At 38.5% G+C, this 14,991-nt stretch overlaps 1 protein-coding gene across 1 annotated transcript in view; it reads left to right on the top strand.

Moving 5' to 3' along the window:
• Positions 1–14,991, top strand: part of LOC122555216 (uncharacterized) — a 49,051-nt gene that overhangs the window by 13,624 nt on the left and 20,436 nt on the right. The window contains exons 5-9 of the mRNA XM_043700980.2: positions 1,402–1,464; positions 2,234–2,354; positions 5,211–5,303; positions 10,220–10,380; positions 14,273–14,358. Of these exons, the coding sequence (XP_043556915.1) occupies positions 1,402–1,464; positions 2,234–2,354; positions 5,211–5,303; positions 10,220–10,380; positions 14,273–14,358 (524 nt within the window). The remainder of the gene's footprint in view (positions 1–1,401; positions 1,465–2,233; positions 2,355–5,210; positions 5,304–10,219; positions 10,381–14,272; positions 14,359–14,991) is intronic.

The raw sequence follows: 14,991 nt of genomic DNA, 5'->3' as shown, positions 1-14,991 counted from the left end.
TACAATACCCCCCAACCACACAGCTACATCCCTTGCGATAATAAAACAAAGAACTGTAGATGCAGAGATCTGACACAAAAGCAGAAATTGGAGGGAAAACAGTTTTCAACAAGAATCACTGGTCTTGATGCTAATTCAGCTTTATTTCCAAAGATCCTACCAGTCCTACTGGGTTTCTGTTTTTGTTACATTCCTGACCAGCCTCTTAACCTGAACCTGATTAACTCTTATTATTTCCTACTTGACCTGACTGCCCCCCCCCCCCCCCATAAGTTAAATCTGAAGGAGTTTAATCGGACCCAAAGACCCTTGACTACCCTACTCATCCAATCTACATTCACAAATCCACTCATACCTTCACACAAATGTTCAAACTTGCATTAGAGCAGGTAGACTTGTAAAAAAAAAGAGACCTATCCAGACCTACCCTTCCTAACACCACAATGCTGCATTAAGACCCTCCTATAAACTGATTCCTCTGCATTTCTGAAGAAGCTGAGCTTTGAAGACTTGGCCTGAAATATAAAAATATAGAAAATAGAATATAGGCCCAGAAACATTTGAACCTGCAGTCCAACAATAATGGGTATTGTGTGGAAAGTCCAGGCCTATATTTCTTTTAAACATGATGAACCAATGCAACACAGCAGAATCAACAAAATGTTGAACCACAATGTCAGAAAGAGGAGATTGTATTAAATTTGTACAGTATCCTGATGAGACATTTTGCCATTTTCTCAGGAATAAAAATAAATACTGCCAGTGACTACATTTTTAGAAGTTATTTTAAAAGCTATGAACCATGCTTTTGGGATCAGAAGGTTAGCAGTATTGGAGATTAAAGGACAATGTTGATGCACAAGAGGCAGTCCAGGGAAGGTGCACAGACCTGATCAGTAGCCTTCAATATCATAATATATATTAAAGACATGGGACTTTCATTTCTGAAATTAATGCCTAGATTATCACCATAATGGTAGAAATAGCCAATGGTTATAAGTCCCACTCCCAAGAAACTCCCATTTTGGCAGGTTTGGATTTCACACATGCATATCTTAGGATGTCGCTATCCATTTTAATGATTGACTGTCTCTCTTGAAGTGGAATTGTGTTAACCTTGTACAGATTAAACTTGGTAAGAGCAGGTTTGAACTTTGTGAATTCATTTGGTACCCTTGAATCTGTTTCCAGGTCACCGTTTGGTGGGGGTGATGTGCCCTTTTTTTGTCTACTTCCAGCAATTTCATAGCATACAGAACTGTCAAACTCATTGTAGTTATCAACATACCTGTCAGAAACAATTGTCAAAAGGATCTGTCAGGGTATTTAAAAGTTCTAATCTTTTTAAGTATAAGTTGATTTTAATTTGCTGAGTGACATTTTTATATATACAATTTGCAGTATGACTGAAGAGAGGCTTGGATTTAGCTTCAACACTATCTCTGACTTTCTGGAAGGATACAAGTAAGTAAACGTAAAATGCAATTTAATTATTTCCTTAATGTCTCTTCCCACTCCCACCAAAACAAACGTTTTCACAGCTTAGTTTGGAAAATCTTTTTTGTTCCATCAAGCTAGTGGATTTGTCGAACAAGTCCTGAGAAATTGAAGTAGACTCGAGTGATTTAAAAATAAATGTTTTAATAACTGTGGCGATTTAGAATTAAAGCAATATTTAATAACTTTTGATTTTTCTTTCAAGGAAATGTTTGGGATTAACAGATGGTGTGGGAGAGGAAGCCCGTTGTAGAACATTATATAAAACAGGCTCACTGAGTCAAGGAACCTTTTCGTGTTCTGGATTTTGTTTTATTCTGTAACTGAAATCTGTATGTTATGTACTTTTATAAAATACCAATCTTTGGATATTTTATTTCTAGTTCAGCAGCTAATGGATAAATTACATAAAACACACTTATAAACGGATAGTAAGCTAGCACAGCTGAAATTCCAGTTTTCATTCTATTGGCATGCAGTGCATTCACCCAAGTAGTGAAGATGAAACTGTTTATTCCACCCCGTTAGCAACATGACAATATTTTTAAACATTGTTGGCTACACCCCACTGTCAACAACATGTACTTTCCTTTTCCTAGTATCAGGTAAAGAAGTAATATGTTGAGTAATTTGACTGTAATGTTTAGTATATTGTTCTTAGTTAATCAGTTGGTCTGTTCATTAACAATATGTTTAAATAAACCATTCTAACCCATTCAGTTTTTCATTTATACAGGTCAGGTAAGATAACTCCAACCCAAGTTGCTACGAATGTAATAAGTGCTCTAGAAGATGCTGATGAAGCCGTTATACCATTGCGTGCTATTGTGCAATATGAGGGTCACCTAATAATGAAGGTTTGTAGCATACTGTATTTATCAAAAATAATAGTAATCCTTCTTACATCCACTATGGAACCTTCAATGTTTACTCAGGAGATTTTAATGGCTAGACTGTGTGATGGACTTTTTGAGTGATATGGATAAAAATGTAGTAGTAAAAACTGAAAGTGCTAGAGAAACTATGCGAGTCTGGAGGATATCTCTTTCTCTCCCCAACAATTCTGTTGGACCTGTTGAGCTTTCTATCTCTTTGGTTTTACTTTAAATACTGGTACTCTGAAGCATTTTTCTTTCATTTTATTAAACAACTTAGCATCTTGATTTTAACCATTTTACTCAATGATTGTCGCAGTACACACATGTAATACTGTTGATGCAAAAATCTGGACATCTGGAACACATTTTCATTGAAGAATTAATGGATCAAAATGATCGCTATACGTCTTGTCTGCAAATTTCTCTTGCATTGTTCAGTGCACATCTGAATTTCTCTTCATTCTTCAGTCCCTGCACTATTCGTCATGTGTCCAGGATTTCTTTCCTTATCTCTGTCTTCTGCTTCTCGCTTGGTTCCTGCTAGCGGCGTTTTCATAGATGTGAAAATTTTGCATAAGCCTTGTTTGAAATGTTTGTTAAATTTATAAGTCCAACCAATCATGGTTGGCAAGATTGGCAAAAGACTGACATTGATAGAATAACAAACCACCTAAGCCAGAACAAGCCTAAAAGTGCTCTTCCTAATGGCTATTTTCACGAATAAAGAGGTGCTGATTGTAGCAATCTCTTCTTATCCTTTAATGTAGCACAGTTAGGAATTGAATCTGTGTCTCAGTTATATTTTGCTTTAACTTATTGCAGGTGCTGTACATCCACTAATCACCCATTCTCCTCTCCACATACAACTTTTGTGTTCTTTCATTTTTCACTCTGTACTCCATTTCTTTAAAAAAAATATGGTTTTAGAACAGGATGGGTAAAAGGGATGGGTAACTTAATAATTTGGTGTTCCAAATGGAAAAAACTCAGGAAATTGTAGGTACACAGTTCATCATTTTACATGCTCACTGGAATTGGCACCCCTCCCGACTCTCAGAAATGCTATTTTTTTTATTGTTGGGGTAAGAGATGGGCAAAATCGATTTCGGAGTTGGTTTTAATTTTGTGGGAGTGTAAAGCTAATCTGTGTATACTTCACAGAACATACTTGATTGCAATTGTTGGTTGGGATAGAGTGGCAAATTTCTGCAATGATCACTTAATGGGGCCTGTACTAACAGTTATTTTGAAACAGATTAGTAATAGATTGGCTGCAGAAAAGAATTACATCTAACTTGACTGAAAAGAACAAGTCTTGTAAGAATTTAGCAGCAACTCTAATTTATCAGCGCACGGTCAGGAATTCTTCTAATATGCTACTTGTAAGCTTGCCAAAAGCTGTACAATGGTATACCTTTCAAAGCCAGAAGAAGAATAATTCCGAGTGAAATAAAGAGCTTTCTCTCATACTTCACTGCAAGGATAAATACTGTAGCAAATTCTACAGATCACATACTGTTCTACCTCACACATTCCTGAGAACAATACCTGCTGTACTTTCAAATGGTAGTAACAAAAACAATTGCCTGAGATATTATTTAAAAGCAAATGCACAATGTACAGCAGGTCAATATCTGATGTACAATATTACATAATTAATGAATGTAAATGAAAATACTAGAAACCAATCCAACAGTCGGAGAGAAACATTGCATAAACAGACTCTGTGCAATTGAATGCTAAGCTGTGTCGTGGTGATCTTTTAATGGACGTTTCTTTCTGATTTACTCTCCCAGCAACTTATTTCTATGGAGCTATCCACTTTCTCTAATCTGTTCAATCTGTGCTTACCCATCTTTGGTGCAGCACCATCCTTTCCCCGTCGGTGGATCCTATTACATTTAGGTGTCACTGTATCCTTCATGTTACCATTTTATCTTTATGAATACATTTTTGTTAATGGAGAATAATAAATACGTAATAAGTGGAAAAGTTACTGATGCCTGGAAGCTACAGCACAGAGGGATTAGGGAGTCCTCACGCATGAATCACAAAAGGCTAGCATCTAAAATCAGCAGGTAACAGGGAAGGCAGATAGACTGTTGGCGTTCATTTCTAAGGGAATGGAATACAGTATAAAAGTAGGGACATCTTGCTAAAACTATGCACAGCACTAGTTAGCTTGCATCTGGAAAACTGAACAGTTCTGGTCCCCTTACCTAAAGGAAAAATATGCTGGCATTGGAGGCAATCCAGAGAAGGTTCATGACATTAATTCGAGATATGAAGGTATTTTCTTATGAGGGGAGTTTAGTAGGTTTAGCTTCTACTCACTGGAGTTTAGAAGCATAAAACATATAAGATGCTTAGGGGACTTGTTAGAAGAGGTTGATTCACTTGTGGGAGAATCTAAGACCAGAAGGCATAATCTCAGATTAAGGGGTCACCCATTTAAAACAGAAAAGGAGGAATTTTATTCCTGAGGTTAGTGAATCTGTGGAGGCCTTCACTGCGGAAGGCTGTCAAGTGTATTCAACGGTGAGAAAATGTAGGTTTTTAATCGTTAAGGAAATCAAAGGTTATGGCAACAAGGAATGAGCATGGATTTGTGGATTTTCAGACCATGATCTCATTGAATGGTGGAGCAGACACGATGGACTGAATGGCCTACTTATGCTTCAGTGTCATAGACTTTTGATCTTTGTTAAGCAGCAATTCTTGTCTGATGAGTGACTGAAATTGTCAATGCCAGAAAAATGTTTGAAATGAAATAAGATTATGTCAGCCCAAGTATGCTGCTACATTTCAACACAGACTTTCTGTTCCTATGTGTAGATGGCAGAAGCCTCCACTGCTCGATATCAAGCTAATGAGCCTCTGTCCCCACTGGATGGAATTCCTGTCTGCTTGAAGGAGGAAATAAAAGTAGTGAGTATAATACTATTTGAGTAGATTGATTGTGACCTTCTCACGGAAAAAGGCTAATCTGTCTTGTTTGCCTATATTTGTAAAATCAGTTCAGCCAGTCCCACTCCCCTGCCATTTCCTGTATTCCTACAGTTTCCCTTCTCCATTGAGTTACTTATCCAATTTTTGTTTCAAAGTCATGAGTGAATCACATTCTCCAGCTGTGCATTTCAGATCCTGACCGCTGGCATGTTTTCTTTGGTTCTTTTGCCACTAAATTAAGTCGGTGTGCTCTTACTCTTCAGCTAATGGAAAGAATTTCTCCCTTTCTCCTTTGTCTAAACAGATCATGACTTGTGAACACCTCTACAAAATGTCCTTATCTCCTCTTCTCCAATCTGTCAACATAACTGAAGTTTTTTTAAATTAATTTAATTCATGGGATGTAGGCATTGCTACCTAGGCCAGAATTTGTTGCCCATCCCTTGAGAAGGTGTGACGAGCTGCCTTCTTGAACCTTTACACTTTGGAAACTCTTTCTCTTCTCTGCCCTGTAGGCTGGTGCTTTTTCAATATAAATTAGGATAATTAAACTCCCTGATGGCCAAAAATCTATGGTTTTTGCATCTCCCTGTAATTTTGTTGCAAATTTGTCCCTTTATATTTCTTACTAATTGTTGCCTATCGAATATAGTTAGTAATGTAATGGTACCTCTTTTATCTAACCAAATAGATTGAGTCCTTAATTTTATCCTCTCTCCAGACTTGTAATATTGCCCTTAATTAAAGGTGCAACCCACCCTTTCTTTTGCTCCCTACTTTTCCTGAACACATCCTTTCCAGGGCTATATAATATCCAATCCTATACTTTACTTTTTGAGCCAGATCTCCATTACCGCCGTGACATTATATCCTTCATGTCTACCTGTGTCTGCAGCTTATCAATTTTATTTATCATAGTCTGTGCGTTTATGCACTGTAAAACCAATCTGGACCTTATTGATGCCTTACTTGCTATCACATGATCTGTTCTTCTCAGTCCTTTTCTGAAATTTGCTTCTCTTTTGTATTATTACATCTGATTCCCACCCTAATCTTATGGCTTGTAAGTTTAAGGAAAGGAATTGACTACATTAAAGATGCATGAGAATAAGATGCTGTTTATAATAAGAGTGAGACAGGAAAGAGAACCATTCATTTATGCAGTGTCTTTCACAATCACAGGATGTGCCGAAGTGTTTTGTGGTTGATTAAGCATTTTTTTTTAAACTTAGTCTCTGTAATGTAGAAAATGTAGTAGTCTGTTTGTGTATGGCAAGCACAAATAGCATTTTGATTGAGACCAGAAAATCCTTCTGAGCTTTTTGATTGAACGATAAATATTGGCCAGGACACACTGTTAATCTTCTAAGTAGTACCATCTGATCTTTTACATCTGCTCAAGAGAGCAGATGGAGCTGACATCAGTTTGATGTCTCATTTCAAAGATAGCAGCTCTAATAGTACAGCACTTCCTCAATACCGCACCAGGATGCCTGTAATTTTGTGCTCATGTCCTAGAATGGAATTTGAATACATAGCCTTTTTGGCTCGGAGGTGAGGGTGCTACCAAGTAAAGCACAGCTGATGTAAAGGAAGGAAGATTTTATTTCACTTGTTCATGGGATATGCATGTTACTGCAATTCCACCATTTGTTATCTTCTTATCTTTGGTTAGCTGCCTCCTTAAACTAATACCACCCGTGTGTAGGGATACCCAGTGTTAATTCTCTCTAGCTGTTTGATAACACTGAGTAGGCATTTGAAGGGCAAGAGTCAGTCACATTGCTGCAGATTTGGAGTCACACGTGGTCCAGAGCAGGTAAGGGCAGAAGATTTTCTTCCTGAAAGTATTTGGAAGCTGGTTAGGGGAAATTTTGGGGTGGGGGAGGGGGTCAGAAAGAAAATGCAAATGGTATAAGAGGGTGATCCTTGAGGAAATGAAATGACAATTTGTACCTATATTTTGACATGAACAAAAATTGATTAGATGTCGCCGGCAGAGCTGGGAACAACAGTTAGTTTTTGAGTATGAGTAGATTAAGAGATGCAGCAAGTAAGATGGGGTGAACCATGGGGACATGACTGGTATCAGTCACTGCTGTGCCAGGTGGCTAATTACAGGCACAATAATGGGTTGGAAACAGTCTCCATTCTTAAGTCCGTTCACCAGTTGATTTGTGCACAAGTCAGAACACAGTGCAGGACGATATAAAATAGACGGTCATAAGTACATAGAAATGCTCACATGTTAATAATACACCACTGTAGGGGATTGCATTTGTAAATATGAGTGTTCGTAAGTCAGATGTTGGGAAATCATGCATAGTTATTGGTAATGCCATCATTAGCTTTTGAAAGAGCTTTCTGTTGAGGTCAAAGCCTGACTGTGGTCAAAAACGGCTTTTCTCCTTCCTTGGACACCTGGCCAACTTGCGGCCAACATCTTGCCGTGGTCACTTTTGGATTCCCAACTTTTTTGAAACTGAGCTCAGAATTGGGGTTTAGACAAAATTGGCAAGAAGCAGTCCAAGGAGACTGAAACTGATAATACTAAAAGAGCCAGTGAATAAATTGGCTATTGAGGCAGAGACAATAATAATATTTAAATGGGAGTGGGGTGTATAGCTGAAAAGAAGAACTGTGACATGATCTAGGGAATGGGATCATAGAATACACTGTCAGCACCGGCACAAGCACCAGAGGATTGAAAGACCTCTTTCTTTAATTTCTGTCACTCTATGAAAATTCTTTATTTATTATGCCTAAGCCTTATGGAGTAGTTTTTAAATGTTGACGCTTAATTTAGATGTGCCTCAAATACTGAGCCCACTGACCTTTGCATGATCTCTGTTTGTTTCTGGTCCACTGATTTTGATGTGTACGATCCATGTACATAATGACTCAGTTTGATGCCTCCTGTTCAGAATTGGCACTGTCATGAAGTGATTTTGTTATTTTCGATCCTGAATAATTTAATATATCAGAACAAATTAAGTTAAATTCTTAATCTGACTGCTGATTTTCTTTAATGTCTAGAAAGACTTAAATTATATATTGAAAAACTATTTTTTTTTTAGTTTAGGTCTGCGTTTTATATTTTAGCAGTGTGTTCTTTGTCTAGTGGCAAATTTAGTATTTCATTTCCATTTGCTCTCAGACTGAGAGAGGTGCTTTCAATATTACAGTAATTGCTCATTTGTAGTTGCTTTAAAATGATTATGGCGGGACTTCTCCTTAAACTTTAACAGTTCTTGTGTTGCTGACACTTTTAGATTTTTGTAGGAAATTAACAGGCATTTGGATGTGCATGAAGGGAGAAAAGCAAAACTACAAGAACATATTTATTCCATGTTGAGGTTATGATATGGAAAATTATTTCCAAAGGATGAGATATTTAGAAGTCAATTTTTTGTTTAATGGCATTTCAGGGTCTTGTTTGAAGTGAATGAAACATCTCACAAGAGAACTCATTCCTGGTGTTTAAGAGGATTTAGGGGCGGAAGGACTGTTCTAGGTTCAATTTGCAACCAGAGGTTAAGAGGCTGCTTTATTATAGAGGTATTGAGGTCACTGAGATTGGCCTTGAGAGATGGTGGAACAGCACGAACTTCACATGTTATTGCAAAACTTCAGGTCAATTAAAATAAAATCTAAAAGCTGTAATGTTAGGTTATGTTGTTTTCTTAAAGACATATTGCCATTAATGGTTTTGACATGACACTCCCAGCTACCAGAGGGCTTACTTTTGTTACTTCAGAGATCATCATTGTCATGATACCTCCAGGAATGTTAGTTTTTTTTTCCATTTTTAATTTCAAAATTGTGATTTTTTTTTATTGTAGGAGAATGTGAAGATTAGTGTCTTTTATCATATTTGAGAAGATACTTGGCTGGCAAAAAGCACGACAATGTAGGGTTTTGCCTTTCAATTATTGATAAAATTGCTCTTTACAGAAGTGCTACACTGTAATGCAAGTCAGAGACTGCATAGTAAGAGAAATCAAGTGGCCTTGTAAACTTGTGCGGCATTTTACCATGCTATATATAATTTGTAATAATTTGGTTAAATACCATGCTCTTCCCAACCCCTGCTGCTTCTCCATCACCCTCCATTTTTTCTACCCTGAGTCCAAAGATCATTGTCTTCTTGATTTGTTGCAATGCCTGAAAAATCAAGTGGTGAATCTGTGTTCTTGGGTTTGCTCAGAATATTTGCAGACAAGCGATGTTTCTGAGTCTGGAGGATTTGTGTCATACTTGGCAGACTGCAATACTGTCCTGAAGCTTTATTGCTTGTGAACTAACTGATCTATATAAGGACATGTAACTAGTGAATGAGTGAAATTTTAAAAGGCATCTGAATGGGTATATGAATAGGGAGAGTTTGGAGGGATATGGGCCAGGTGCTGGCAGGTGGGACTAGATTGGGTTGGGATACCTGGTCAGCATGGACGAGTTGGACCGAAGGGTCTGTTTCCATGCTGTACATCTTTATGACTTTGTCATGTTTAATGAATTTAGTTATTAAACAAACTTGATTATTGTGCAGTGGGTCATTTCTTTGGAAGTTCATTTTGTTGAAGCCAAATCAACATTAGTGAATAAACCATACATGTTCGTGGTTGGAGATCTGGATTTGATTCCAGATACAGTACAAATAACCATCCAAGTGTTTCACTTTTTTGTACTGTACATTGGAGCCATTTGGGAATTGCTATAGATCATTTTGCTGTTGAAATTTAAAGGAGATTTCAGATGCTCGTTGTTACCTGTTGACTCTTATATTCAAAGCTCCAGTGCAATTACAGTCTTAATGTATTTGCTATAGCTGAATAACAAGAGGAGCTCTTTTTGCTAAAGAAAGTTCTTTGCTCACATTATTTATGTCTACATAGGTTCCATTTCATCATCGAGTAGGAACTCTTTATCTTGGTGAAGAGCGAGAAACTGAGGATGCTACAATCACAAGAAAGTTACGGGAGTCTGGAGCAATTATTATTGGTGTATCCAACATGCATGAGCTTGGGTTAGGTGTTACTGGCTGCAACGTCAACAGGTGAAGCAATGATATCCTTAACTTCTATCTTTATTTGTTTTAACTCCATATGGAAAAGGCAGATTATTTTATAATTTTGTTTCCTATGGGCCATATGCTATAATGTCCAGAATCAACAAAAACACTAATCACTCACATATATAGAACGTGATAAAGTGTCTCAGTGCACATTACAAGAAGGCAGGCCAGGGCAGATGATCAAAAGCTTCATCAAAGGAGTATATTTTAAAAGATGAAAAAGAACTTCAGAAGATTAGGGGGGCAATTCCAGTGGTTTAGGCCAGGGCAGCTGAAATCATGGCTGCTGTATTTTACCAAAAAGTATAATACAATTTTTTTCACATTACTGACACACACTTTTGAGCATATTATAAAGTGACTACAGTAAAAAAAAAACTGCCTTGTACCAATGACTCGAGCATGGTGACTTTTTTACTTTTTTGATAGAAAATAACATTTTCAATTCCAGACGTTTCATCACCCTACTAGGTAACATCTTCAGTGGGCCTCAGGCGAAGCACTGCTCAAAATTCCTGCTTTCTGTTTATATCTTTGAGTTTCTTTGGGTTGGTGATGTCATTTCCTGTGGTGAAGTCACTTCCTTTTCTCGGGGTGGTAGATGGGGTCTAACTCGATGTGTTTATTGATAGATCTATAACAAACACATTGAGTTAGACCCCATCTACCAACCCCTGAGAAAAGAAACAGGAAGTGACTTCACCACAGGAAATGACAACACCAACCCAAAGAAACCCGAAGATAGAAAGCAGGAATTTTGAGCAGTGCTTCGCCTGAGGCCCACTGAAGATGTTACCTAGTAGGGTGATGGAACGTTTGGAAGTGAACCTTCCAGACGAAGGTTCATCCAAAACCTACATCCAAACCTCAACGTGAGCTACAAATCTTTTCAAAACTCGCTATAACATTTTCAAGTTTTGTGGATTATTTGAGTTTTGTTTGTAAGTAACTTGAATGAAGATCTGTAGATAAGATGGCCAATCTTTTTGTCGGCAGTGAAATTGTGCTATAAGTTACTGATTGCATTTTAAATTACACCCCTGTCTATCCTGTCAGCAGGAACTTATTTGCATTAATCAATCAGCAGGGTCAGTATGGAGAGCTCGAGGTGCAGTGTAATTTTGCTGAAGTCCTTTGTTGTGACTGAAAACTTGGCTACGTGTGTTTCGTCTTCAGTTAGGCCATAATTCCGTAAGACTTAGGGCTGAAGTTGGCTTTTCAGCCCAACACGTCTGTTCCTCCTTTCAATGAGATCATGGCTAATCTTCAACTCCACTTTCCTGCCTTATCCCCATAACCCTTGATTCCCTTGCTGTTTAAAAATCTGTTAATCTGAGCCTTGATAACTTAATGATTCAACCTTGACAGCCCTCTGCACTAAAGAATTCCATAGATTCACCATCCTCTGAGAGAAAATAATCCTTTTCTTCTCTGTCTTAACTGGGCAACTCCTTACTCTGAGATGTGCCCTCTGATCCAAGACTGTTTCACAATGGGAAACAATCTCTCCACATCTACCTTGTCAAGCCTCTTAAGAATCTTGTATTTTTCAGTAAGCTCTCCTCTCATTCTTCTAAACTCCAGTGAGTACAGGCCCAATCTACTTCACCTCTCCTCATCAGAAAATCCCTCATACCTGGGATCAGCCCAGTCAACCTTTTCTGGACTGCCTCTAATGTCGGTATGCCTTTCCTGAGAAAAGGAACTAAGATGTTCACTGTATTCTAACTGAGGTCTGACTAGTGCCTTGTGTAGTAGTTGTATATTCCATTCCTTTTGAAATAAAGGCCAACATTCTATTTATCTTCCTATTACCTACTGAACTTGGATGGTAGCTTTTTGTGATTCATACACAAGGTCCCCAAATCCATCTTCGCTATAGCTTTTTTTTTTGCAATCTTTACCCATTTACATACTATTCAGCTCCTCTTATTTTCCTGTCATGTTGCATAACCTCCCATTTTCTCAAGTGATATTCTTCTCACCATGTTTTTGCCCAGTCACATAATCTAGCTGTATCCCTCTGCAGACGAGATGTGAGTGTCACCAGCTAGGCTTGCATCTATTGTCCGTCCCCTGCTGACCTTCAGAAGGTAGTGATGGGCTATCTTCTTGAACTGCTGCTTTGGGATGGGTGCTATCATGATAGTGTTATGGAGGGAGCTCACTGATTTTGATCCAGTGACACTGAATGAATGGCAATTGTATTTCCAAATTGGAAAGGTGTGTGACTGTGAGGGGACTTGCAGGTGCTGGTGCTCCCATGTATCTGCTGCACTTTTTCTTCCAGATAGCAGAAGTCATGGGTTTGGAAGGTCTTGCCTAAGAAACCATGATGAATTTCTGCAGTGCATCTTGTAGATGGTACATACTGTTGCTACTGTGGTAGAGCAGGTGGATGTGGTGCCAATCAAACCGGCTGCTTTGTCCTGGATAGTGTCAAACTTCTTGAATATTGTTGGAGCTGAACCCATCCAGGCAAGTGGGGAGTATTCTATCACATTCCTCACTTGTGCCTTGTAGACAGTAGACAAGCTTTAGGGAGTCGGGCAGTGAGTTACTTGCTGCAGGATTCTTAGCCTCTGACTTGTCCTTGTAGCCACAATGTGTATATGGCTAGTCAAGTTGAATTTCTGATTAATGATAACCCCAAAGATGTTGATAATGGGGGATTCAGTAATGGTAATGCCATTTGAATGTCAAGAGGCATTGGTTACACCCTCTCTTGTCTCATTGCCTGGTGCTTGTGTGACACAACGTGCTTATCTTCCCAAATGGTTAGTTAGGAGGAATTTGCAGGTCAACAGGGCTGAATTTATCATTTCCATTGCCTAGGTCACCATCCAATGGTTCATCAGATTTCATTCCTTTATTGAGTCTTTTACCAGTCGGATATGACTAAAATGGCTTGATAGGCCATTTCAAATAGCAGCTTTGCATCTGAAGTCTATTGTTAAACAAGTGCAAGTGTTTCCAAGATTTAATTTTGTTCCTGTTCCCCTCTCCTGCAATACACTGAAAAAGTCCCCTTCTCTCTTTCCCCCTCCCCCCTTCTGTTCACCCCTCCCACATTCCCTTCACTCGTAGGAATAAGCCCCTCCGGAAGTTGATAAGAGGTTAGCTGTTTGAGTGTGGTAAGGTTGGGAACAAGTGACATGTTTTAATATGCCTTTTGATTTGCAGAGATGTGCTCCTCCCTGGTTTCTAGGAGAAACCCTCAGTAAATATGTAAATAACCAGTTTAAGTGTTAGGCAAACTGTCCAAGTGGGTCCCTGCAGATCAATTTGCTGAGACCTATGAAGGCATTTCTAGCGGCTTGTTCCAGTATGACTGACTCCTTGGTGCTTTCAGTGCCTTTCCAGCCCTTGATATATCTGAATATTCAAATCAGTCAGTTAGAAAATCAAAGCAGGAGTAGATTCTCAATCCACAGCAGTGTTTAAGTGGAAAGTGGATAAACATTTGAATATTTCCTTTTTGTCATATGGGTATATGGACATGACAGAATAAAACAGGGACAAGAACTAGTACTGCAATGAGATCTATATCAGCATGACGATAAGAGCACAACCTGTAATGTTTGAAGCCTAAAATGAAAACATGAAGTATTGATAAAATTTGGCAGTCATATTGGACTTGCGGTATTAACTGTGTTTCTCTTATCCATAGCTTCAGCCAGAGCTGCTGAGTTTCCCCAGCACTTTCTGCTTTTAGTACATTCCAAATCAGCAGATTTATAGAATTAGGAAGATCTGTATTGGAAGATAACAGCATGAAACCTAGCAAAGAGTGTATTTGTGAGAAAATGGAATTGCACATTAAAGTGGTTTGCAACTGGGAAGCATTTTATGGCAAACTCTCCTGTCATTACAGATTCCATGGCGTTCCCAGAAATCCTTACAATCTTCGCTGTTTTACTGGAGGGAGCTCCAGTGGTTCAGGGGCAGCTGTAGCATCTGGTAAGAATTTAAATCTTTCAAGAATATGGCACTGTCTGGCAGAGGGTAGATTAGCTCCATTGGCTGGATGGCCATTTTGCAGTTGAGAATGACATCAACAGCATGGGTTCAATTCCTATACTAGCTGAGATGCCATGTAGCTCCTGCCTTCTCGACTTTTGCCCTTCCTGATGTGTGGTGATCCTCAGGTCAAACCACCATCAGTCATCTCTCTCTAATGAGAGAGCAGCCTCATTGTCTACTGGGACTATGGTGACTTTACCTGTTCCTCTAACTGTCTGGTGTCAGGTTGTAAAATGAATCTTGTTTTTTGAAAACCACTTATTGAAGAATGTAGAAATAATTACGTTTTCTGGTAGTAACATCTGTTTATATTGAAGGAAGGGCTCACAGAGCTAGTTGTAGAGGTAATGAGCTAATTACATCTGCATTTAAAGGAAGCTAAGTAAATATAATGGCCTGGAAGTTCTATGGACTTTTTGACTGCAAGCTGCTGGCATTCTCCCTTTGGCACTGAGACTAACTTCAGGATTTACTACAGATATATAATGAAGTAGAAATCCTGCAGTTGTCACGTGAGAGTCACAACCCCCTCAACCCAACAAGTATCAGCAATTAATGAAATTAGCTAAT

This window comes from Chiloscyllium plagiosum, unplaced genomic scaffold, assembly GCF_037043375.1.
Source record: "Chiloscyllium plagiosum isolate Xiang-an unplaced genomic scaffold, Cpla_swu_hap1 HiC_scaffold_12, whole genome shotgun sequence".
NCBI lineage: Eukaryota > Metazoa > Chordata > Chondrichthyes > Orectolobiformes > Hemiscylliidae > Chiloscyllium > Chiloscyllium plagiosum.
The sequence above is the reverse complement of the archived record's forward strand: the minus strand, read 5'-3'. Positions and strand labels throughout refer to the sequence as shown.